Source organism: Mytilus galloprovincialis, chromosome 1 (genome assembly GCF_965363235.1).
Source record: "Mytilus galloprovincialis chromosome 1, xbMytGall1.hap1.1, whole genome shotgun sequence".
Classification (NCBI taxonomy): Eukaryota; Metazoa; Mollusca; class Bivalvia; order Mytilida; family Mytilidae; genus Mytilus; species Mytilus galloprovincialis.
Window position 1 is genome coordinate 103,967,513 of NC_134838.1, and position 24,616 is coordinate 103,992,128.

At 31.0% G+C, this 24,616-nt stretch overlaps 2 protein-coding genes across 6 annotated transcripts in view; one reads left to right on the forward strand and one right to left on the reverse strand.

Annotated features, from left to right (window-relative positions):
* LOC143048153 (synapsin-like) overlaps positions 1 to 24,616 on the forward strand; it is a 104,569-nt gene that overhangs the window by 57,419 nt on the left and 22,534 nt on the right. For both annotated transcript variants that reach the window (XM_076221666.1, XM_076221657.1), the window contains exon 8: positions 23,561 to 23,623. In XM_076221666.1, the coding sequence (XP_076077781.1) occupies positions 23,561 to 23,623 (63 nt within the window). The remainder of the gene's footprint in view (positions 1 to 23,560; positions 23,624 to 24,616) is intronic.
* LOC143048175 (tissue inhibitor of metalloproteinase-like) lies at positions 1,887 to 12,354 on the reverse strand. 4 transcript variants are annotated; one of them, XM_076221700.1, is made up of 6 exons: positions 12,196 to 12,354; positions 7,206 to 7,340; positions 5,655 to 5,791; positions 4,991 to 5,093; positions 4,314 to 4,435; positions 1,887 to 3,631 (listed from the first exon to the last, which is right to left on the reverse strand). In XM_076221700.1, exons 2-6 carry the CDS (start codon positions 7,321 to 7,323, stop codon positions 3,344 to 3,346), a joined length of 768 nt encoding a protein of 255 aa, XP_076077815.1. In that variant the 5' UTR covers positions 7,324 to 7,340; positions 12,196 to 12,354; the 3' UTR covers positions 1,887 to 3,343. The 4 variants fall into 4 exon arrangements, with proteins under 4 accessions (XP_076077815.1, XP_076077822.1, XP_076077830.1 ...); XM_076221707.1 differs by having other exon boundaries at positions 12,109 to 12,337; XM_076221715.1 differs by lacking the exon at positions 12,196 to 12,354 and adding an exon at positions 10,422 to 10,547.

Genomic DNA, 24,616 nt, shown 5'->3' on the forward strand with positions numbered 1-24,616 from the left:
GTCCTTTAACTTTGTCTTGGTATAAAGGTTAAGTGACATAATTCTAATTCTTCATCATTTTTCCTCATTCTTTTGTTAAATAAGTGTTGATGATTTCTCTTTATCCTTGAACCATTAGTCCCTCAGAACAGTTTGGCTATCATATGGAGGTAAAAAATAGGAAATAAACATTTGGATGAGGAGGGTCAGAAAATAAGTCTCAACATTTATTTCCACAAATCCTTGTCTTTTACATTGATGTTTAAGAGTTTCTTCAGGTGTTAAGAGCTGTACACTATCCTGACAGACTGTTTGTGTATAATTGTATAAATTAAGCCATAAAATTCAAGACTCTTTCTTTTTTTAAAAGGTAGATGTTTGCCCGATTAGTTTAGGAATCTGGTGATTAACTTATACCTCACGCAACAAAGTTGCAGAGGGTATAATGTTTTGACCTGTCCGTTCCCTCAGTTCGTCAGTTATGCCCCTTTGAACTTATATGCCTTGATATACTACTGTAACAGTTTGTCATCTTCACTCCTCTGAAACCACACAACAGAATTTCATGAAACTTGGTAGATAATAAGGACATACTAAGTAGATGTGCATATCATCATTCAATTTTTCTTCTAGGAGTTAAGCCCCTTTGAACATATTTGCCTTAATATTCTACTGCAACAGTGTGTCATTGCAACTCCTCTGAAACATAAAATATTATGAAAGTGTAGGTTTAAACAGTGACATTTTTCAAAGTTGTGATCAACTTGCAACATGGTTAGAGCAGACTAGGATTGAAAAAATTATTATGGGACAAGTTGGTTTATATATAAACATAAAATCCTTTTTAATGTATTTATAATCCTTCATAATCAAAATATTTATATACCTGTATAAAACTAGATTTAACAAGTAGTACTTATAAAATCAATGTTTGGGCTGTTTTCTGTGCAGGATGTTGCAGACGGAACAAATGAAGACAAAGTATAAAGTCATCAGTGTTATTATGGCACAAGTCATGTGACTGTAGACCAATATCAACAAACATTTAATCATTTTTGTCTCAGAGAGAAAACTTCAATAATGTTTCATCTTCTTCAGAGATTTTCACCAATGATATGACATAATATGTTTGGAAAGTCTGTTTGTTAACTAGAAACAGGACATAAGAATGATAAAGTACTTTATTAATACATTCAATGCAAGATTGTGCACTATTACTCACTATTACTCATATTTATTCTGGCACTTGAATAATATTGTATTCATAAACAGTTCTTTGTCATCATCATATCTGACTTAAGTCAACAAAATTGTTATACTTAGACAAATTACTTCCATTTTAAAGCATACTTCCAAAGGAAAATATTGCTTATTAGTTTGGTGATGTACAACAGGCAGCTGCCAAACTGTGTCTTTGCAATGATTTGAAAACGCTTTGAAGATATCATTTGTATTAGCCTTTATCTTTGTTGAGTTGTAGACCTTTGAGTAGTGTAAAGTGTCAGAGTACTGTCTGTGCAATAACTTGAAAAACCCTTTGATGAAAACTTTTCAAATTTAGATATGGTGTTTCCTGTGACTAAATGAAGAAAATGTAGGTTAAACATTTTGATAATAAATAAAGTCTTTGAAAATGGAAGGAGAGTTTTTATATTGGAAAGTCTTCAAAGTTTAAGAGAAAATAACTTTAACCAAAACCAACAATAATTTAAAGTTTGAAGTGAATTGATCTAAGTAATTACTCCATTCAGTGTGTGACTTTCGGAAATTTGCCTGAACTCTGACTTAGTCCCTATTGTGAAATACCAAATCTCAAAATCATCAAAATTTTTTGAAAATTGTTAATCAAAATGTCAACATTTTATTGGTAAGAATGTTCAGCTTAGGTAAAACAAATTGCACTCGCATAAGTTTTGATTAACATTTTTATTGAAAAAAATCACAAAAGAACTATCTACAATGTATCATACATAGATGAACAATGTGTGAATTTGATATGTTAAGATATATATATGTTACTGATAGGTTGTTGTCCTATAGAGTTTTCTTTTCTTTGACTATCAAAAGATTAATATACAAATCCTTTGCACTGATATCTGTTATCTTTAGACCAGTTCAAAGGTAAATATTACAGAAAATTGATTCATAACAACAACACATATAAAACACAAAATTACAGCATTTCATTTGGTTGTGTTATTGGTTCTATCATAATGTTTTCAGAAAGTTAGAAGCCAAAAAATGTATGACTACTCTTTTCTGTTAATGAAGGAAATTAATCAAATTAATAACTTAGTTTTCTGCTAGTTTTTTCTGATATTTCTTCTTCATTACAAATTTGTATGTAAAGTTAGAAATTTAAAGGTTTTATAAAAATGAAAAAAATACATTTATTAGTTACTTCCCTTTGAATGAGTTAGCTGCCTATAATAAGTGTATTTACAATAATGTACAATAACAAGAAAATATCAAAACATAACAAATCTTGAGAAAATCATGCAAAATTGTAAGACATGTTCTATTGAACTCATGAATTCATCAATCTTAATACTTTAACTTTTTCCTCTACTCTTAAGGGGGCACTATCTATGAGATGGTGTTCGGAGGTCAACTCTATAGTTAATTAGATAGTGTCAAGACTAAAATGCACTTGAAACATTTTATCGATCCAATGCCCTGTTAATTGTTTTTTATGACTTTAAAATTAGGATTAATGTTATTCATGGTTATATCAAAAATATAAGAGCTTTGGTCAAATCAGTGAACATAGATTTGACAGCTAGTGCCCCTTTGATTATAACTAAATGCTACTAAGTAAGTCTGTCAGTACATCTGTCTGTCAGTGTGCCAATCAGTGATGTTTGGATGCTAAATTAAATGAAACAAATTTACAGAATGATTTTTATCAGTTTACACATAGAAATAGAAGTTAGAATGTTTTATTTGTTATTTTGATTCACTATTATTCAAGATTCCCATAAAAGCATATAATGCAGAAAAATACCCACAGAGGAAAATGTTCAACTTCAGTGCTAACTGCATATATAGCGAAAATATACACACATGAAAAAATACAAGTTAGAGTGTTTTCAATGTCTGACTATAGGCTGTATGTTTCTTCAATATGAAAAAGTCATTGATCAGTGAGATTTCTAGTCTTGTAGAAATGTCACTAAGAAGTAACATAGTTCAACATTCTTGTCATATCAAACAGAAATCTGTCTAGCAGTTCATACATACTACATATCACATTATTATATAAAAAAATATCGTCTGTCTGATATTATGCCCTATTTACGATACAAAACTTGTTGACATTAGTTTTCTTGTCTTTTGGTTTGTTACACATTTACTGACGGAAACATTAAGGCATATAACCAGGACTATGTTCATGTTCATGTACAGATGGGGAAAAAACTTCTGCTTCGTTCGATGGTTTCCTTTGTTTCCATGGAAATACTTCATCATTTGTCTGGAGACATGTTTTGAATTTCCTATTTTTCTTCCAAGAACATGAGCCATCAGAACGGTTTTCACTACAGACTCCATATCTTATATAGCAATCATTACTCCATCGTGGTTCCCATTTACATGTTTTTTTGTTAGAACTTCCATATCCTGAATTACAGAAGTTACCATTACACCATGAGACCTGGAAAAGACAATATCAACAGTATTTTGTATTCAGTATTAAGCTATGAAATCGATGTATTGATGACTTTTGTGATTAGCAGTCTTTTTTGTGGGAGGTGGGAGGCTACTTCCTATATACAAGTTGATAGGACGTGCTGCTGAAAATATGTGAATAGGTCAGGAAAACTATCAGAAATATTTGTTAAGGCCTATAAAGTTCCCGTAACTTTTCATCTGGGTTTTTTTCTTTGTATTCCTTGTTTTTATCGACCAGTTTTCTCTCTTTTGGCATTTTGGTATTCAACTTTTACATTACACCGGTACACACATCATGAAATGCAAACAACAATGGAAAACATGGGAAAAGGTAACATTTTTACCTTCGCAATATATGAAAAGGTATATTTTTTTGAAAATCTCAATTATATGAAAAGGGTGGGGTAAGAGAACCCCAGCGGCACCTCCTATAAATTAAGTACATGTATAATCTTTTTGTCTTCTGTTATTTTGGATGTTGGGCAAACAAATATATTGGATATTGTAAATTTTATTGGGTAAATAAATATCTAATATAAGAATGAATTGGCAAAGACAATAGGTATGTTCATGAAAATTCTGTCGAAAAAAATGCACAATAGGATTTTTAAATGTTTTTCTGACAAAATTTGAATTTCATACTTTTCATTAAAGAAAAGACCTACCTTACACTGACAATTTTTTCCATAGAAAAATTTGAGTCCTTTTATTTGCTGTCTGTTGAGTGTTTTATATTCCTGTACCCAGCCACATAGATTAATCCAGTAATCTCCTTCAACTTTATAGCCTGAGGAAAACAAGATGGAAATCTGAATTAATTATTATTGTTACATGTATTAATTTATTATTTACAATATTTATATAGCGTGCAGTTAAAAAAGGTGTTAAACATTAAAACAATGAATGCAATAAGAATGAAATAAAATTTTTAACACATATAAAAAACAAAGGAACAGAATAGTTAAAAAAAAATTAAAAATAAACTCAGCATGTTTAAGCACATCCATTTACTAATTAATGTCTTATAAACAAAATTGAGTTATCTTTCTTTGTCCATCAGTTCTGAAGATAACTATAAACTATTTTGGTGAGAAAACAAGTTGAACATCTGAATTCCTGTCTTAAATACACAATTGAGTTATCCTCCTTTGTCTATAAGTGATGAAAGATAACCAATAACTGTTTTTCTCATTTTCTTTTTGTTTGAAATAACTATAAATATGTGTGTGAGATATTTTCTCATATCCTCCCTGCTCATCTGTCTTGTGCAATTTCAAATTTATAAATCCCAAAATGACTTTGTGTAGAGAATTTAAGACATAAGTTAAAATATTTCTCTTACCACCAATAATATACTTCTTATTTTTGTCTAACTGTACGCCACATGCAGCATCAGAACCTGGAGTATTTATTATAATGTCTCTTGATGTGTCATTTCCATCCTTCTATAATAGAATAATGAGCCGTAAGAATATACATTAATGAAAAGCAAGAAACAAGCTGGTTGCTTACATGTTTTATTTTATGTTCATAATTCAAAATTTCATCTAAAACAAATAGAAGAAAATCCCCCCCCCCCTCTTTTTTTTTTGCATCATTGCTGTCTTTTTGATTTGTACCCCAAATCTCCTTTTATCGCTGTAGTAAACTGAAAGGTTACAGAACATCAAAGTCTTCATGAAAATTTAATTATAATTTAGACAAATCTGTAATGTGGATTAGGGAGTGAAAACTAAAGGTTTTTCTCTATTTTGATGTGGTTATATACAACTGGTCATATTGTCACATGTTAAATAGGTTAGAATATTTCCATAAGAAATCAGCAGAAGAAACAGTTGTTTCTTTTGAAGTTGATCTTATTACATTAAAAATCATAGAAGAAACTTGTTTGAATCCTGTGATATTTCAGATCTCTTTTCTGATGTGGTATACTATTACCTTAGGTGCTTGTCATAAAATGTGCTTTTATGTAGTCAAAAATTTTATAAATGTTGCCTGTAGATTACCTTAAATGACCTATGAATTCTAGCCTTGAACTTTCTTCTGATAGGAAATGGATAAACTGGACCTTCTGGTATTTTATTGGTCTGTTTGAATGGGTTATTGTATATTTCTTCTACATTTTTCACTGTGGCGACAATTACTGAAAATACATGTACAAATATATTGATAAACGACAATATTTGGTTGGATAAATGTTGTCCTGTGTTCTGTGAGCCTACTTTCTGCAAAGATGATTATATCTGATTTAAATCAAACATTGACAAGTGGTAGAATTAGATAATTATATAGTTGTTGCAGTTTGATAGAAAAACATAATTGTGTACCGTTTATCTTTTGCTTTATCTATTTTTTGAGTGATAAATGAACAATCCACTGCAAAACAAACAGAAAGCAATCAGTGAAACTGCAAAAACAAACATTTATTTTGCAAAAATGCAAAGTATTCTTACAATAGATAATTTGCTTGCAGCCTATAATATGACAAACATAATATAATTGTAGTGGTTTCTTTCAGAACACTGACAATCTTAGTTAAAAGCTGGCATCCTATTTTATTTTCGTAGACAGTTATTTTCTGTGTTGATTAATTATGTAATTAGTATAATAGTAATACTTGGCATTATTTGAAGCTTGCATGAAGTGCAATCAAATTATATTTGCTATTGTTATAAATACAGGTGCTTCAGGAATGCTATGCTGATCTGAATGTTTTGGCTGCTACATGTATTTTGATTCCTAGTTTAAATTATGGAATTTGTCCCACTAATTTTACAACCATACAGATGTAAGAATTTGTTTAGTTTCCAAATACAAACCTGTATTTATTCGTTCTGTGCATCTTCACTTCTTTGTTTTCATATGGCCATTTCAATTGATATTCTATAGTGTGAATTTCTATGTTGTGATGTTACACTATTAAGGGTGAATGTTGGTAATTTAGTGGTTTTTCAAATTTTCAAGCTACACCTACTTTTGCAAAACTTATTTATTTGATATGTTGTTGAAGATGATCTTTTTTTTTCTAAATATGCATTTCAAAATCCTTGTCACTGGATGTTAAGCAAGCAATGACATCTTTTAATTAAACAAAAAATCAGAAAAATGAGTAGTTTTATTGCCTAGTTGACTTTATGAACCATTTTCCCCTCTTACTCATGATCATGGCCAATTATACGCCTTGTGCATTACTTATAATTTTTATTTTAACTGGTCAAGAGAACTCGCAGAATGATAATGATTTACATGGGCATTCCAGTTTCAAACAAAAAATGTGGTCAAAATGATAAAATATTGTATAAATGTATACACATAAGTATTTTAACAAATAAGGGGAAGTCATTAATTCAGTTTGTCATTAAAACGATAAATTACTGTATTAACTTGAGAGAACAACAATTTGTTTAGATATAATCATAGTATTTATCTCTACTTTGTTGGAAATTGTTGAACATCTGTTTGAAAATTTAAATGAAATAAACTCATGTTCCTAACTTCAAAAAATTAAAAAAACAAATTAGATTTAAATTGGTAAATCACTTAACCGACACACTTACCAAAATCAGCTCTGCAGTAATGGTTCTGGGTATGTGTTGGAAAGCAAGAACATGCATTTGCATAATGCCGCAATGTAAACAAAAATGTCAATACTCCATAAAAATAAGCCAATTCCATGGTTAAAGATTATGTCTCTGAAAAAAAAAGAAAAAGACATCTTTAGTTTTGTCATTGCTTTTCTTAATCTTTTTTTTATTATGCCCCATTTATGGGCATTATGTTTTCTGGTCTGTGTGTTCGTCTGTTCGTTCATCCATTAGTCTGTCCATCCGTTCGTTCGTCTGTCCGGCTTCAGGTGAAAGTTTTTGGTCGAGGTAGTTTTTGATGAAGTTGAAGTCCAATCCACTTGAAACTTATTAAGCATGTTTTTTATGGTATGATCTTTTTAATTTTACTGCCAAATAAGAGTTTTTATACCATTTTCACGGTCCACTGAACATAGGAAATGATAGTGCGGATGAGGCATCAGTGTACTTGGGACACATTCTTGTTTATAAATATTTTAAGGTCTATGAATGTTTAAAGAATGTGTCTATAAACTCTCTCTCATAATTTCTTTTATGCACTTCTGGTCTGGAAAGAGATGCACATTTCCACAAAACACAAGAAATTTAAGTTAATGCAAAATTACTTTTCAAATTAATACAACTTTTTGTTCTGCCCCATCTATAGACATTATGTTCTTCAGTCTGTGGGTCTTTTGGTCTGTTTTCCCTTCGTCCATCCGTCTGTCCCACTTTAGGTTAAAGTTTTTGGTTAAGGTGGTTTTTGATGAAGTTGAAGCCCAATCAACTTGAAACTTAGTACACATGTTCTCTATATGATCTTTCTCTTTTTAATGCCAAATTAGAGTTTTGACCCCAATTTCACTGTCCACTGAACATAGATAGTGATAGTGCGAATGAGGGATTCATTAACTATGGACACATTCTTGTGTTTTTAACAACATAACTTAAATTGAGAATTGAAACTTGGAATTTGTCAAAAGGAAAACCTGTTTTCATGAAGTACACAAACCAAAGTGTAAATATGGTGTTGATGAATCAGGTTGGCATACTTATAATACAATAATCTTGATTTGTTTTCATATAAATTGAAAACATATAGGGCCCTTATAGCTTACTATTTGGTGTAAGCCAATGCTCCATGTTGAAGACTGTACTTTAAGCTATAATGGTTTACTTTTACAAATTGTGACTTGGATCGAGAGTTATCTCATTCGCACTCATACCACATCTTCTTATATCTATATGACAGAATGAAATGATCCATCTTTCAGCATTTGTATGAATTGAACACCTGCTGTAATTTGTAAATATTTGCAAATGCAAACCATATTAGTCTGACTGATTAATGATAAATCAAGGAGAAGAAATTAACAAAATTTGTTATGTAAATTCAGTGTAGACTTCTAAACCAAAAGGATAAATTTTCACATTGTAATTAGTTATTATCAGGTATTACATGTCTGCAACACCATGCACATGTGCATTCAATGTTTTCTCATGAACATTCATTTGGAATATTGTCCTCTTAGGTGACAAGACATTTGTTTAGATATAACATTTCATTAGAGGTATTGATTTACACGATAACTGTGAATTTGTTAAACATGAAAATGAAGTAACACTACACACTGGTTTAAAACAATTATTTTACTTGTACCAAACATTAAACTTTAAATTTTTGCAATATCAAAGAACAGTTTCTTTCATGTTCTGCCAAGATTAAGTTATTTCTGAACCTCACCTTTCACTAAGCATCCTGTGATATACCTTTTTAACATGCGATAAGAAAGATTAATCTTTTTATTTACAGTCTCATTTTCTGTTTAATCCTTCTAGTACATCATAAAGGTAGTCACTAATATAAAAATACCTACATTTCAAAATAAAATACTTCATTCATAAATTTAACTTGTATCAAAGTGAGTGAAAGGCCTCTTCAATCTTCACTACTTCCAAGGAAAGTTTTGCACCATGTAAACAATTTTTAAAAGTAGATTACAAACACATTATTTACAATCTGTTTAAGATTATTTTCAATTTACTGTTTGTAATTATGTGTAATGTAAGATATACAACAATTTATAAAACTTAATTTCTGCCAGATAATGGATTTGGGTTGTTAAGTTTATGGCGGACCTTTACAATTAATCATTTAAAATTCTCTTGTTGATCCCTGTAACTTACAATTGGAAAATATGCCAACAATGCTTCAGTAGAAATCCCGTACAAATTGGTAAATTGGTTTCAACTATTTTGATAATCTTATCATTATAACATGTGGCATCCAACTGCATAACAGTATATCTGAATAGATCAAGGCATGGAGAAAAGGTCCTAGGTAACAACTTGGCCTACTGGAACCAAATATGGCAATTATGATTTTTTTGAGGTGTTTAGTTTCATGATTATATTAATGAAGTCACTTATCATCCAAAAGTGGCTGGCATAATTATTATAAGTGGCCGCTGACATAGTAAATGTAAGCCTTAATATATTTTATTTTAAAATTGGCTGTTTTCCTGGGATTTTTTCATTGTATATTTGATAAATAAATATACACAGATTACAGACAAGGTTGTTTTTTCAAGTTTAACAAAATAAGTACCATTTAAGAAAGGATATTTAATGCTTTATTAACAGCCTTACATTATCATACTCAAGTAGTAGCAGGTAACATAAATCTAATGCTGCCTGTTTGATTTCCAACAGGATGAATAGGTGAATGTCATTGATATCAACAGCATTTAGTTAACTTATTAATTTTAAATAGAAATCACATTCCACCAGACTATTTTTTTTACAATTGCATAGTTTGATATAAAGAAGATTTGGTATGATTGCCAATGAGACATCTTTCCACTAGTCCAAATGATGTGGATGATAACTATAGGTCACCAAACTTTCATCAACATGAGAGAATTCTTTACTATATGAAGAAAAAAAAATAGAAGATGTGGTATGATTGCCAATGAGACAACTCTCCACAAGAGCCTAAATAACCCAGAAATTAACAACTATAGGTCACTGTGAAGCACATAATCTGACTTATTGGATAGATTCTAGGAAAGTAATTACAGGCTCCTTGGAACCTCTGATTTTGGGTTTTTTGTATGTGTTTTTATCCTTATTTTTTTCTTCATAATAAGCCCTAAGAATGAATCTGTCATATACATATGTATTACAGGCTGAAATGAGAAAGAGTCTTACTTGTATAGGAGAAATGTAAATTCCAGTATACATGTATCACTCTAGTAATTGACGTGTATTTACTGTGTTCTTGTAATTCACGTTGTTTGATATTATTATATGAATCATTGGGTGTCTATAATATATACCCCACCTACACTGTATGTCATCACAATACATCTTCATCAACAGAAGTAATTTTATAGTATATACTATGAAACCTGATAGTCTTATTCATTAACTGATTCATGATCTAGCATACAGTAGTACATTCTAGAAGGTTTATAGTGTTGTTTTGGTGGTCTATAAGACTTACCCATAACCCTACATCAAATATTGCACATTATCATTTATGAAAATTTTAAAACTATTGTGCTTCCTTCTCTCACAAGAGTCAAAGTTATTCATTTTGAGAGTTTTATTCATTTTTAAAAGGCATATAGAAGTAACCCTCTTTTTCTAGCTCACCTGGCCCAAAAAGCCATTTGTCATCTGTCATCCTAACTTTTGCAAAGATCATATCCTCTGAAACTACACGGCCAAAATAATCAAACTTGGCAATGCTCAATATTGTGGTATCAAGATTAAATAATGTGTCCTATAACATTTTACCCTTATTGTGTTAAGGACAATAAGTATAGAAGATATTTAATCATGAATAATATTTTTGTCTACAAATTTCTGTAGAGTGCCCATTGGTGAAATTGCACACAAACCTAGGTGAGCAGCACAGACTGTTTTTAGAGCCTCTAGTTTTGTAGACCCCTCAGAACTCATAACTTCTGGCTGAATTAATCTCTTTTCAATTATACTACAGCTAGAAGTAATGTCATCTTTTGATTTTGAAAAGCTTTTTATTGTAGATGTGAATATGCTGTCTGACCCTTCGTCTGACTCCAGGTATTGGATCTAGACTGCTTGCTTTGATACTGAGTCAAACATTTGACATGTCATATTTTACTACTAAAACTTTTTCCCATGGCCAATAAAGTTAGATTTAGTTGGTTTTGACTGCTATTAATATGATTTATATGAAAAGAGGGATTTTTATAGATATAGATTGTAAAAAAGTAAACATTTTTGTTGTGCACTCATATCGTGAGAAGTATAATTCAGTATGCTCTGTAAGGTAACATGTATAGCACTTTCAAAGGAATATAAATTTACCTTTCGACAATTTACAAAGGAGATTATGTAACGTTAGAATACTTTTATCTGTAAAAGGTAATCGTAGCCAGCTCCTTGCTGTGATGATTATTTGTCTTTTTATGTTAAAAATAATTCAACATGGCAAAAAATTACTTTTGATAGCAAGCAAATAAACAAAAGATTATCTAAATGTCTTCCTTTTTGTTTAAATTATTTAAGACAGTAATTCAATATGTATACAGTTATCTATTTTTACAAACATTTTTATTACATTTCAAGTATACCCTCTAAACTTAAAAAGAAAAGGCCGCATTCCTGTTTAATGGTTTAGCTGAAATTTTTACAATAAAATATGCAGGCACCAAATTTTTACTACAATGCACAATTTTTCAAGTAAAATCAAAATTGAAAATCCTTCATAATAAAACATTGCATTATCATACTGGATATCAATGGTAGAAAATCACAATTATAAAAAGAGCATTATTTCATGTATTTGAAAATTTTAATTATCATGAAAATTAATTACAAAAATTAACTTGAAATATAAGAAACTTACCTTGAGTTATGTATTTTGAGGTAATGCAGACTTCTATGAGGAGTAATTATTTATAGTGTTGTAAGTCCTTATCACATAAATATTTACCTATGCATTCACATGTTTTTCTGGGAGATTTTTCTGCTATTTATACTTTTATTTCCCAGGAATTAACACTTTAGCCAGAGAGTGGAGGAGTTATTTACGTCAGATTTTAAGAAGAGTCCTACTTATAGCAAATATGTTGTTAACTTCCGTACTATCTGTTCCCATACCTGGGTGATTCCATTGTTTCTCTCAGGTGACATCATGTTTTACAAGTGCTTCTTAGTGTTTAACCCTATTTAGAAGTCATTCTGCATAAACATGATGTTTGCTACCTAAATTGAAATTTTGAATTAATCGCTGTTTTAAGTATAAAATATTTACTCTCTTTTAAATTACTTATGCGATAATGTTGTAAGGATAAGTGTACTTATATTTTGTCCATATATGGAATAGAATTTTATGAATGAAATACGAGTATAAGATATAAGAATTGATAGTGTCAGAAGAATCTTCAAGTTGGTACCTATAGTAATGTTTGGAATGTATACTATTGTGTGAAGTAGGTTAAGTTCAGATGAGGATGTGATGGTTAAGTATACTTGAGTTGAAGTATGCTAAAAAAAGCATTGCCAAATTTGGTTTAAATAAAATAAAAATTATTTCATGGTATATGATCTTAGTTTCTTAGTTTAAAAAGACGAATATGGAAATCTGGAATATGAGACAACTGTAAAAGGAGACAAGAATGATTAGTAGTTACCATCTAGCCTTTTACAATGGTAAAAATCATCTGAGAGATAACTTTTGTTTTGCATTATCAATCTGTAAAGTAAGCTTTACTTTAAATTTAGATTATCAGTGGTGAATCCAGGGGGAGGGTTAGGGGGTTTGAAACACCCACCCCCTTGTTTTTTGCTTTGGAAAACCAATGTATTTGAATGGGGACATAAAGTTGAACCCCCCCTCCTTTTTTTCCTCCTGGGTTGCCCCCCCCCCCTTCCCCATTTTAAAATTGATTGCTGGATCCGCCCCTGAGTATATACCATCCTGATCATATGCATGTTGTAAACAACCACTCACTGCTAGGACTACAACTTTTGTAGTTCAAGGTAATAGATTTGTGAGATAGAAATAGACAATGATAGACAGATTAAATATTCAATCATTATTTATACACACAGCAGTTGATGTTTCAATCATTCATTCTCATCAGATGTGGCCTTGAATATGAAGTATTATAATAGCAATATTGTAAAAGATATTTAAATGAAGATGAATGAAAGGGGTGTTGTAGTAATATTATGTCTGTGTTAGAATCAGCAGATACAGGAGGAAATTGAGTGTAAATAAGTTTACAATTCACACCTGATTTTCTGTCTATCAGAAGCCAGGTTCTAGCATGCATAGTTTACATAATGTATAGCCACCTATGTTTTGTGGTCACAGATAATTAACTTCCCAAGTCTTTCATCTTTTTAACAAGGGGTTACTACAACCGTATAGTGATAGTAATGTTCAGTACTTACATTAGTAAGGGTGGAGAGATCATAGTTATATAGTTATTTATAAGGTGATAGGAGGAAGTAACGATTTACAGATGCAAGTATATTTGTCACACCTAGATATCTGTGAAATGATTTGTATGCCCCACCTACGATAGTAGAGGGCATTATGTTTTCTGGTCTGTACGTTCGTCCGTCCGTTCTTCCGTCTGTGTCCGTTCATCCAGATTCAGGTTAAAGTTTTTGGTCAAGGTAGTTTTTGATGAAGTTGAAGTGCAATCAACTTTAAACTTAGTACACATGTTCCCCATGATATGATCTTTCTAATTTCAGTGCCAAATTAAAGTTTTGACCCCAATTTCACGGTCCACTGAACATAGAAAATGATAGTGCAAAGTTCAGGTTAAAGTTTTTGGTCAAGGTAGTTTTTGATGAAGTTTAAGTGCAATCAATTTGAAACTTAGTACACATGTTCCCCATGATATGATCTTTCTAATTTTAGTGCCAAATTAAAGTTTTGACTCTAATATCACGGTCCACTGAACATAGAAAATGATAGTGCGAAGTTCAGGTTAAAGTTTTTGGTCAAGGTAGTTTTTGATGAAGTTGAAGTGCAATCAACTTGAACTAAGTACAGATGTTCCCTATGATATGATCTTTCTAATTTAAATGCCAAATTAAAATTTTGACCCCAATTTCATGGTCCACTGAACATGGAAAATGATACTGCGAGTGGGGCATCCGTGTACTATGGACACATTCTTGTTTGAATAAACTTATTTACTGCATACAGAATATTACATGAATGAATTATGTTAAATTGTAACATTTTCTCACCAATGCATTACAATTTTGTCAATATAAAGCAGTGAGTCACACATTTGTTGACAATTTATACAAATAAGGTTATTATTGAACAATTCATTAAAAAAAACTTGTAAAACAAATTTTCAAGATATCAAATAACAGGAATTAAACAAAGTAAGCAAATATTAGTTCATGTAACTCTTGTCTCTCAGAAATTGATCTCTTGATATACCTAAAACACTTATCATGGACCAAGAAATATTTTAAAAGGGTAGCTTTTATATCTTACTCAGTTACAAATGATCTTGTCTTGTGTCAAACAGAGATAAATGGATCTATTTAGTTGTTTACAGGTTAACGACAGGTAAACAAGTATAAATGTATGTACTATATGTCAGAATGTCTGAGATAGGTCAGGATGATAGGAATGCAATTGCTATGTCAATCTATTGTAGTGTTTGATCTGTTATATACCTGTCATGTGATCTCTTGTATACCTGTCATGTGCTACATTGTGTTCAGGTATTTCCTTTCTCAATCTACAAATATTTCTACAAGTGTCAAGCTTTAATAAAGATTGCGAAGTCTTTGTGACTGAATATAAGCTACATATGATATTGTGTTCTTGCTTCAGCTAAGAAATATTAAGTCATGATTACATCGTTCTTTATTTGTTAGATTTTATTTTAAAGATGACAAAGCCCTTTTTCTCATCATTACATTAAAATCTAAATAATTTACTGGCGATAAAATTGAGAACTGAAATGGGGAATTTATAATTATCCCAAAATTGCTGCAATTTTAACTGTTTTATATATACTCCCTCAAATTGAGGGCTTACATTTTTCAATGCTTTTCTGGTTCACCCTAAAATGTGTGCCAATTGCAAGCTCCTTCCTTCACTAAGGTATCTGTACTATTAAAATTAATCTGGCTTGCCACTCATTATTTAGAATGCAAGATGGGGTATGCTTATGTTTTGCCTATGGCAACAACTGAAAAAACTTGTATAAAGCTAGAATGTGGTCTCATCAATTTGTAACTTAGTACATATGTTTATAATGAAGAGTACTGTATGATATATGTGAATGTATGCCAATTTAGAGGAGTTGTTGCACCCTGATCTCATTTTCATGGTTCATTGGTAACTGTAACTGTAGTTTTGTGGTGATGTCTGTTTCAGACTATAGCAAAAATCAACTATATGTCATGGTTGGAATATTTGTAAAGTGTTTTTGTCCGTCATACAGGGTTCACCTGACCTTGACCTAGCTGATTTCAAGGATTTCTTTTTTAAAGTAAAAGTTCTCATGATTAGGTCTGTCTCTCAAATACTTATTTTTGAAAAGCAATAGCTGGTCTGATAGAAATGGTTTAATAAAACTTTCTTCGCTGATTTATTAAAGGATTTACATAATATGCATGAAATATTTGGCAGCATATAACAATCAATTAATCAAGACTAGCCAAATAACTATTGGATATGGCCAAATTTCTGGCTTCCTGTTATGGAATAACTTTTTCAATAGAATGAATGAGTAATTGCAATATTTTCAGAGGAATAGGTTGAAAACATTCAAATTATGTATATGACCTGTAAGTATAAAAACTGTACATAAAGTTTAACAGCATGCCAGCTGGCAAGAGAGGTCTACTTCCTTAAACATAGTTTACGGAAGAAATATATGGCTAGCATCTGATATTGTCACATAAATCATGTGAATCACAAAAGATTTTGAAATAGTAATTTGATTGATAAAGCATGCCAATTTTAGTTTCACCCATGTTTCAGTTTAGAAAAGTTTACATATATATAGTTTGCTTGTGTAATAAATTTCAGAGGTGACAGATATAAAAACCATAAACATTATTTTTAGATTTGCCAAACACTAAAATACATTCCAAACAGAATCGAAACATTAAAAGGCAAGAAATTGACAAGCTCCCAAATACATTCAAAAAATTTCAATTGTAAAATCAAGCCTTGACTCCCTTATAAAAAAAATCCTTTAAACCAACAATGTTTTTACAATTTTTTTACATGCTCTCAGTGTGATACTTTAGGATTTTTACATTTTGTATACCTACTGCTTTTTTGTAAAGGAGCCAACACTGGTTTTAATTTCTTTTTTTTTTTTGCCCCTTTTATGGGCATTATGTTTTCTGGTCTGTGTGTCTGTCCGTCTGTTGGTTCGTGTCCATTGGTTTGTCTGTCTGTCCCGTTCAGGTTAAAGTTTTTGGTCGAGGTAGTTTTTGATGAAGTTGAAGTTCAATCAACTTGAAACTTAGTACACATGTTCCCTATGATATAATCTTTCTAATTTTAATGCCAAATAAGGGTTTTTACTGTCCCAGAAAATAGAAAATGATAGTGCGGATAGAGCATCCCTGTACTGGGGACAAATTCTTGTTCATTTCTTTTTTATGCCTGACCTACGATAGTAGAGGGGCATTATGTTTTCTGGTCTGTGCGTCCATTCGTTCATTCGTCCGTGCGTTCGTTCGCCCGGATTCAGGTTAAAGTTTTTGGTCAAGGTAGTTTTTGATGAAGTTGAAGTCCAATCAACTTGAAACTTAGTACACATGTTCCCCATGATATGACCTTTCTAATTTTAATGCCAAATTAAAGTTTTGACCCCAATTTCACAGTCCACTGAACAAAGAAAAAGATAGTGCGAATCTCAGGTTTAAGTTTTTCGTCAAGGTAGTTTTTGATGAAGTGGAAGTGCAATCAACTTGAAACTTAGTACACATGTTCACTATGATATGATCTTTCTAATTTTAATACCAAATTAAAGTATGACCCCAATTTCACTGTCCACTGAACATGTAAAATGTTAGTGCGAAGGGGCATCCGTGTACTATGGACACGCTCTTGTTAAAAGATGGTTTATTTGTATAATTTAATTGTAATTGAGAGGTATGGTGAGAAAAAATGTTATGTTACATTTTGTTTAAAATATAGATTTTAAAGAGTATTTTACTGTTCTTGCATTGCAGCTTATTAAGTCCTCCTACTCATAATCCAAAAATTTTGTTTTTTAAGACATAACAAGGGTGTTTCCTGTCGTAAACATTTTATAAAGTTTTCTCTGCATTCTGAAATTTTCTAAATTTCTTTGATTTGGCATTCCTTTTAAAATCCTACAAATACTGCTATTTTTAACCACAGGGTTGTTTAGTTTTCACGACCCTTAGCATATGTCTCTTTGATGGAGAGTTCAAAGATCTGTTACTTTATATTTTCCAGTTTTTTGTAAAAGATAGAAACAAGATAAGCCAGTCTGTTAAACACTATTACAAAGCATTGTGAACTACGTCAACTTTTTGTGTACTTTGTTACTGAGGAAATTTCTAATCTTGTTTTTTTTCCCACAAGATAGAAATAAGTTTAAGTTCTGTTGTCTAAAACTTTGGTGTGAGTTAGTGTCACAGTACTTTATTCTTGGACTATATTTTTTCCTTCATCTAATGTCACCAACAGAAGGTTTAGTCATCTTTTTATTATTTAATTGTTTTGATCCTTCCCTATCCTACATTCATTAAATTAAAAAGAGTCCATGACTTAAAGAACCTGACCATGACTTAAGAACCTCACATATTACTATTGACTTCTGATGAAATACATTGTGACATCAACTGTATAAATTTGTCGCCAAAATCATAGTCCTTATTAATGAATTGCGACATCTCATTTAATTATCAGATATTAATTAGGCTATCTTTAGGTGGTCCAGTAGATTATTAGTTGTATTAAGATAGCAATATGACTGATATTGCTCTGAAATATGATTCTTTTGTATTTAACTGTTAAAGAAATGATCATATCATTGACAAAAGATCTCTCAAAGGTGCGTTCATAACAAAACAATATTCTTTGCTTGTTCTATGTACAATATTTCAAGCTGAATGATGATTTGTTTTCAAACAAAGTCACTCATACAAATATTCTGCAACTTGATTCATGTGGTAAACCAACAGCACAGTAGAAAAAAATCGTAACTTCTTTTTCTTGATTTTGTGGTATGATTAAATCAATGTTAACATGAACAAAATAGATTATGTTACGGTAAATTGTGCACAAAATTGGGAGATTTCTATCTCCATTATTTGTACTTTTTTTGTATAACCTGAGTATTTATGTATTGGTTTGTGAGTGTGGCGTACAGAAGATCAATCAATCTTTGTCTATTCAGTTTCTTTTCATTTGAAGAAAGATCGTGAATGCCAAAAAACAAACCATTTAATATTTATGTTCGACTTTTCAGATATATTCATCGATAAAATTGAAAAGTGATTGAAAGAACAAATGACTTGTAGGTTTACATTGAAACATAGTGTAAATAAGGTCTGTTTGTTAATGGATATTATGTTAGTTTTTACATTTTATCTATGGGCTTTGTCATAATTGGGCAAAATAGAATAAAATTAAATGACTTTTGTTTGAATAGTCAAATGCAATACTGGTCTTGATCATACTTTTTTACGAACTGTATCACTGTATCGTATAAAATACTTCATAAAATTGATAGGCGACTACAATCTTTTGTACTTGTGAAAATTAGAAATTGATTTTACATTGTAATTGATTCAGAAATGGTTGTCGAGGAGTACTCAAAAAAAAAAAGGAAAGACTGTTTTATTTACAATACAAAAATATATTTTTTATTTACCTAAGGCCAAAAAATAGTTTACTTTGGGATGACAAATATATTTGAAATAAAACATGTTTACACATATCATTGATAATCAAATTAAGATAAAGCATGTTTCACATGTTATTGTGCATGTTAATTGTCAAATCTGACTTAAAACGATTTCCAGAAGAAAACATGTTATGCTCACCTAGAGCAAAGGCCTAAATTAGAGCTCCTTTATGATATTACATTCAGTATAAACAGTATTGATAGTTATTTAAATACATTTTCCAGGTATAAACCATAGTGTAAAAAACTGACCACTTGTTGAATGGTCAAGAGATTATATGGGGAGGCAGAATATTGTCCAGCATCCCAGCATTTAATATTTTAGTCCTCTTCCAAATTTTAATATTTAGGAATCAAATATGTAATTATGTAGTTATAAACTAAAAAGATATTTTGAAGTTAACAAAAATGTTTGACATTTGCATTCAGACTTATGTAATTTAATAATCACAACTTTGACAGGAAATCATCAGTATAGTGGAGAACCTTTTAAACAGATGGTAATTCTCAGTGATCAATGTTTTTGTCGAGCCTGCAACTTTTGTTGCAGAAAGCTCGACATAGGGATAGTGATCTTCGGCAGCGTTAGCTAACTTCTTAAAAGCTTTATATTTTAGAAGGTAGAAGGCCTGGATACTTCATTCTTTGTATATAGATGCCTCATGCTACGAACTTTCCGTCAGTCACATGTCCTATGTCCTTGATCTCATTTTCATGGTTCAGTGACTACTTGAAAAAAAGTTAAGATGTTTTGTAATGTTAAATTCTCTCTTATTATAAGTAATTGGATAACTATATTTGGTATGTGCGTACCTTGCAAGGTCCTCATGACCGTCAGACAGTTTTCACTTGACCTCGACCTCATTTCATGGATCAGTGAACAAGGTTAAGTTTTGGTGGTCAAGTCCATATCTCAGATACTATAAGCAATAGGTCTAGTATATTCGGTGTATGGAAGGACTGTAAGGTGTACATGTCCAACTGGCAGGTGTCATCTGACCTTGACCTCATTTTCATGGTTCAGTGGTTATAGTTAAGTTTTTGTGTTTTGGTCTGTTTTTATTATACTATATGCAATAGGTCTACTATATTTGGTGTATGGAATGATTGTAAGGTGTACATGTCTAGCTGACAGGTGTCATCTGACCTTGACCTCATTTTCATGGTTCAGTGGTCAAAGTTAAGTTTTTGAGTTTTGGTCTATTTTTCTAATACTTTATGCATTAGGTCAACTATATTTGGTGTATGGAAATATTTTATGATTTAAATGTCTGTTACGCAGGTTTTATTTGACCTTGACCTCATTTTCATGGTCCATTGCTAAGTGTTATGTGTTTGTGTTTTGGTCTGTTTTTCTTAATTTATAAGCAATAAGTCAACTATATTTGTTGTATTGAAGAATTGTTAGCTGTACATGTCTGCCTGGCATGGTTCATCTGACCTTGACCTCATTTTCAGGGTTCACTGATCAATATTTCGTTTTCTTGGTTAATGTTGAGTTTATGTGACAGTTGTAGTAAAGCTTTATATTTAGGTCTATCAACATAATATCAATGATTAGTAAAGAAGGCGAGACATTTCAGCGTGTGCACTCTTGTATTGTTCTAAATGAAGTAAACTTCATAGGTAATTTTAATCAAAAGAATCCAATGCATTATATTAGGTCATGAACTGGGTGAGCAGCTTAAGATGTTAGGCGTCTTTCATTTAAAATTTATTTTCTGTTAAGTAATTGTTTTTTTTATGAATTTATTTGTTTGATATTTTTTCCCCTAAAAAATTTGATAAATCTTGTAAGGGATTGGAAAACACTTAAAGGTTAATATAAATCTATGATGCTAAGAATTTCGGGTTAATTGTTTTTTATATAAAAGTACAAGCTGTTAATGTTTTGAAGGTGTATATGTTTATTAATCTCATAATTATTAATTATATGTAGAAATACTTGTGTACTTTACGATAAGTGTTCATCTCCACCCAAAATGATACATACAATTTACACATAATTCTGGAAATGTAGAGTACATTCACAATTAATACTGCAAGGTTGTATTATTTTTTTTTGTTTTCATTTTCATTAAATAAAATAAAATAATAGAATTTGGGTTTTATTTTTAATGTACTTTAAGAATTCACTTAGACTTGTATACTTTAAAGGCAGGATAGGGTCACCCATGTCACTAGACAGTACAAGGAGGCCAGAAAGAAAGTTTTGAAAAATTAAAATTTTAAAAATGGTCTTGAACAAAACAAGAATAGTAGGTTTTCGGTTCAAAATATTTTGATACATTTATGAAAAGGATCACAGTTTTAAAAACCAAAAATATTGTACTGTACAATATACCACATCTACTAATTGCTGTATTTTATTAAGGTCTTTCCTCTCTGCGAGGAAAGACCTTATTGTTTTTCTAATGTTTTTTTTTCTTCCAGCATTTTTTTTGGCACGCCCTCCTACCGCTTCTATTGGAGTTATCAATACCAAAATTGAATCATCGATAGACCTAAACATGAACTTTTACCAGATGAACTTTTGTAGGATTTCACCATCCTCTTTAGAAGTAATCTCCCTTTTATTGATTTTTTTCAACATGGTCCCCCACAAATGTGTTAAAAGATATCATGACTTTATTTGGACAATATGTAGATCTCATCATGATGTATTACCATATGAGGCTGCATAAGATTTCATCATCCCCTTTGAGAGTTGTATCCCCTTGAAGCAATTTCTTTTATTTGCATTTTTCTCAAAAAGTATTACAGATAGAATTGAATTGAAAATGACAGCATGTATTAGAACAGATGGCAATGTTTATAAACATAAACAATTAATTTGTTACTAACCCTTATATGGAGTTATTTCCCTTTAAAAATTTAAAATAATTTTTCAAAAATTCTATTTCGAGAACCGGAAGTCATAGAGACTTGGAACCTTCACCAATAATCTTAAATTCATATGACCTTTAATATGCACCTAAGGTCAAAGGTCATCGAGTGCAAAAAAAAACAATAAGCTGCAATTTCAAGCTTACATATTAGGAAAACGATAAGACTTTGCTGCATACATACAGCGTATAAAATGTTGTTCTCGACGAGCTCTACATTTTATACTATAAGTCCAAAAATGTCCGACCGTCTGTTCAAAAGTTGCAACGGGATAAGTCTTAAAAGTATAGTATTGTGTGTATATCTTTTTAAAGGTAACAGATATCAACCAACTATAAACTGCAAAGATGATCAGTAATTCAAGACCTTCAATTTGAGGTCAATGTCAGGTCATGACGAAATTTCACCTTGACCTTCACAGTATACAATGACCTTGACCTTGTGATATTTGAAAGGTTAAGTGGTCCTGAGTTGAATGGTGCTAGTCCCATGTCTCTACGACTTCCGGTTCTTAAGTTTGGTATTGCATCATATATTTGATGATTAATTGTGACCTTGGTGAACTTTGAAATTGTCCCAATTCTTTTTCTATAATGTTGTCCTTCAACTGTAGATCATTTATAATTTAACAGATTTGAGATATCTATAGTGTCATTTTAGAGATAATGCAGTTTGAAGTTTTGCGAGCGGAGGCATGTATTTCTGAATCAACAAGAGCTTACTACTTAAAATGTTTAAGAAATTGAAGAGGTTAACATAGTTATATGTTTGACAAAATACCAAAAACATTTCATGGAAAAACAACACCAAAAAATCAATTTGAAATTTTCAAGTTTTGCATTGACTTTGTAAGTTTCATAACTTCTATTTATATAGTTGATATTGCATCATTATTTAAACTTTGTCAAATGGGGTCATCTGATATATCAAATTGAAGGTCTTAATAAACTACTTAAAAATGAAAATTTTAAACCCCTTTTTTATCCCAGGGGGACTGGTGGGGTCATTAAGTGCAAACATTCAAATTTCTCAGATGGTAAGGTTGTCGCATATCAAATGAAAGAACATAAAGCGTACATTTTAAATTTCAAATTGACGTTTTCCAAAAATGGGTTGGATGAGGTTATTGAGTGCAAAAATAAATTTTCTTTTAAGATAGGGTTGTTGTATATCAAATGAAAGGTCATGATGTGTACATTTGAAATATCAAATTCCCAACCTCCAAAAATAGTTATATAGGGTTATTAAGTGCAAAAATCAAACTTTCTAGAACATGGCGTTGTCGTATATCAAATGAAAGCTCAACTACTCTATGTTACATATATCATACCTCCAATCTCAAAAATGTAGGCGGATGAGGTCATTAAGTGTTAAAAGCGAAAAGTTTGAGAAGGTATGCTTGTCGTATATCAAACGAAAGGTCGTACAAAGTACATTACGAAAACATCACTTTTACAGGAAAGACCTTTCAATTGTTTTACAAACAATTGAGATACTAGTATTAATTGTGTTTTTCTTCCACAGTTGATAACACCAAAGTTCCCTGTTGTTGTAAAGGTTGGACATGCACATGCTGGGGCTGGTAAGGTTAGTATCATATAACTTATAAAAAGACATGCTTATTGCATTGGTATTTTGGAAATTACACCGCCTTTTTTTTTGTCAATTGCTTGATCACATAAAGACTAAACAGTTGATATGTTAGAATTGATTTCTTCGTCTAGGACAATGGCCTTAAAGAATTTACATAAATACTAAAATTTAGTGTTGTCTGTATTTTAAATTACAGCTTTTTGTTACTTTTAAAAGAATTTCACATGATTATTTGTATCAGTAATTTGGGTATCACAATAATTTACTTCTTGATTGCCCTCTTTGATCTTTTGACCTTTTTAGCTCCCCTGACCTAAAAGCTGATCTATTTACATTTTTTGGCATCCATCATTGTATGTGGCTACCATCATCATTGGGTTATATAAATATGTGTCTGACAACCTTGCCTGTCAACCAACATGGCCAAAATTGATAATTATTGAACAAAGGGGTCAAATGCAATAATGGTCCATTATCTTGAAAACTGCTTTAGATGTTAGACAGAGAAAATCTGACAGGAACAAGAACGTTCAGAATGTTGAGATCTACCTACTGTACATATACATCAAAACTCTGTTGACTTCTTATTTTTCCTTTTGCTTTTTTTTTGTTGAAAACTATAAATAAAGGAAAACTTTAAAAATAAAAATTGATCTGCAAGATCTATCATAAAGACAACAGGGTGATAATAAATAGTCAACTCCTCATTGAAGTTATATTGCCCTTTAGTGACAATGTTTAGCAATTTTTGCATTTTTTATAAAAATAAGATGTGGTATAATTGCTAATGAGAGAACTCTCCACCAGAGACCAAACGAAGAAGAAGTAAGCAACTGTATGTCACTGAATGGCTTCACCAATAATCAAAATCCACACGACACAGCTATTAAGACCGTGAAATAACAAAATGTAAAACAATTCAAAAGAGAAAACTAACAGCTTGATTTGTATTCAAACCAATAAGGAAAATGGAATGTCACATACAGC

Bases quoted from the DNA above. Each gene is read 5' to 3' on its own strand.
- LOC143048175 (XM_076221700.1), bottom strand. From the start codon at position 7,323: ATGGAATTGGCTTATTTTTATGGAGTATTGACATTTTTGTTTACATTG. The intron at 4,436-4,990 runs GTAAGAGAAATA...TGTTTTCCTCAG, and splicing joins TAAGAAGTATATTATTGGTG to GCTATAAAGTTGAAGGAGAT. The intron at 3,632-4,313 runs GTAGGTCTTTTC...TGTCTTTTCCAG, and splicing joins GAAAAAATTGTCAGTGTAAG to GTCTCATGGTGTAATGGTAA.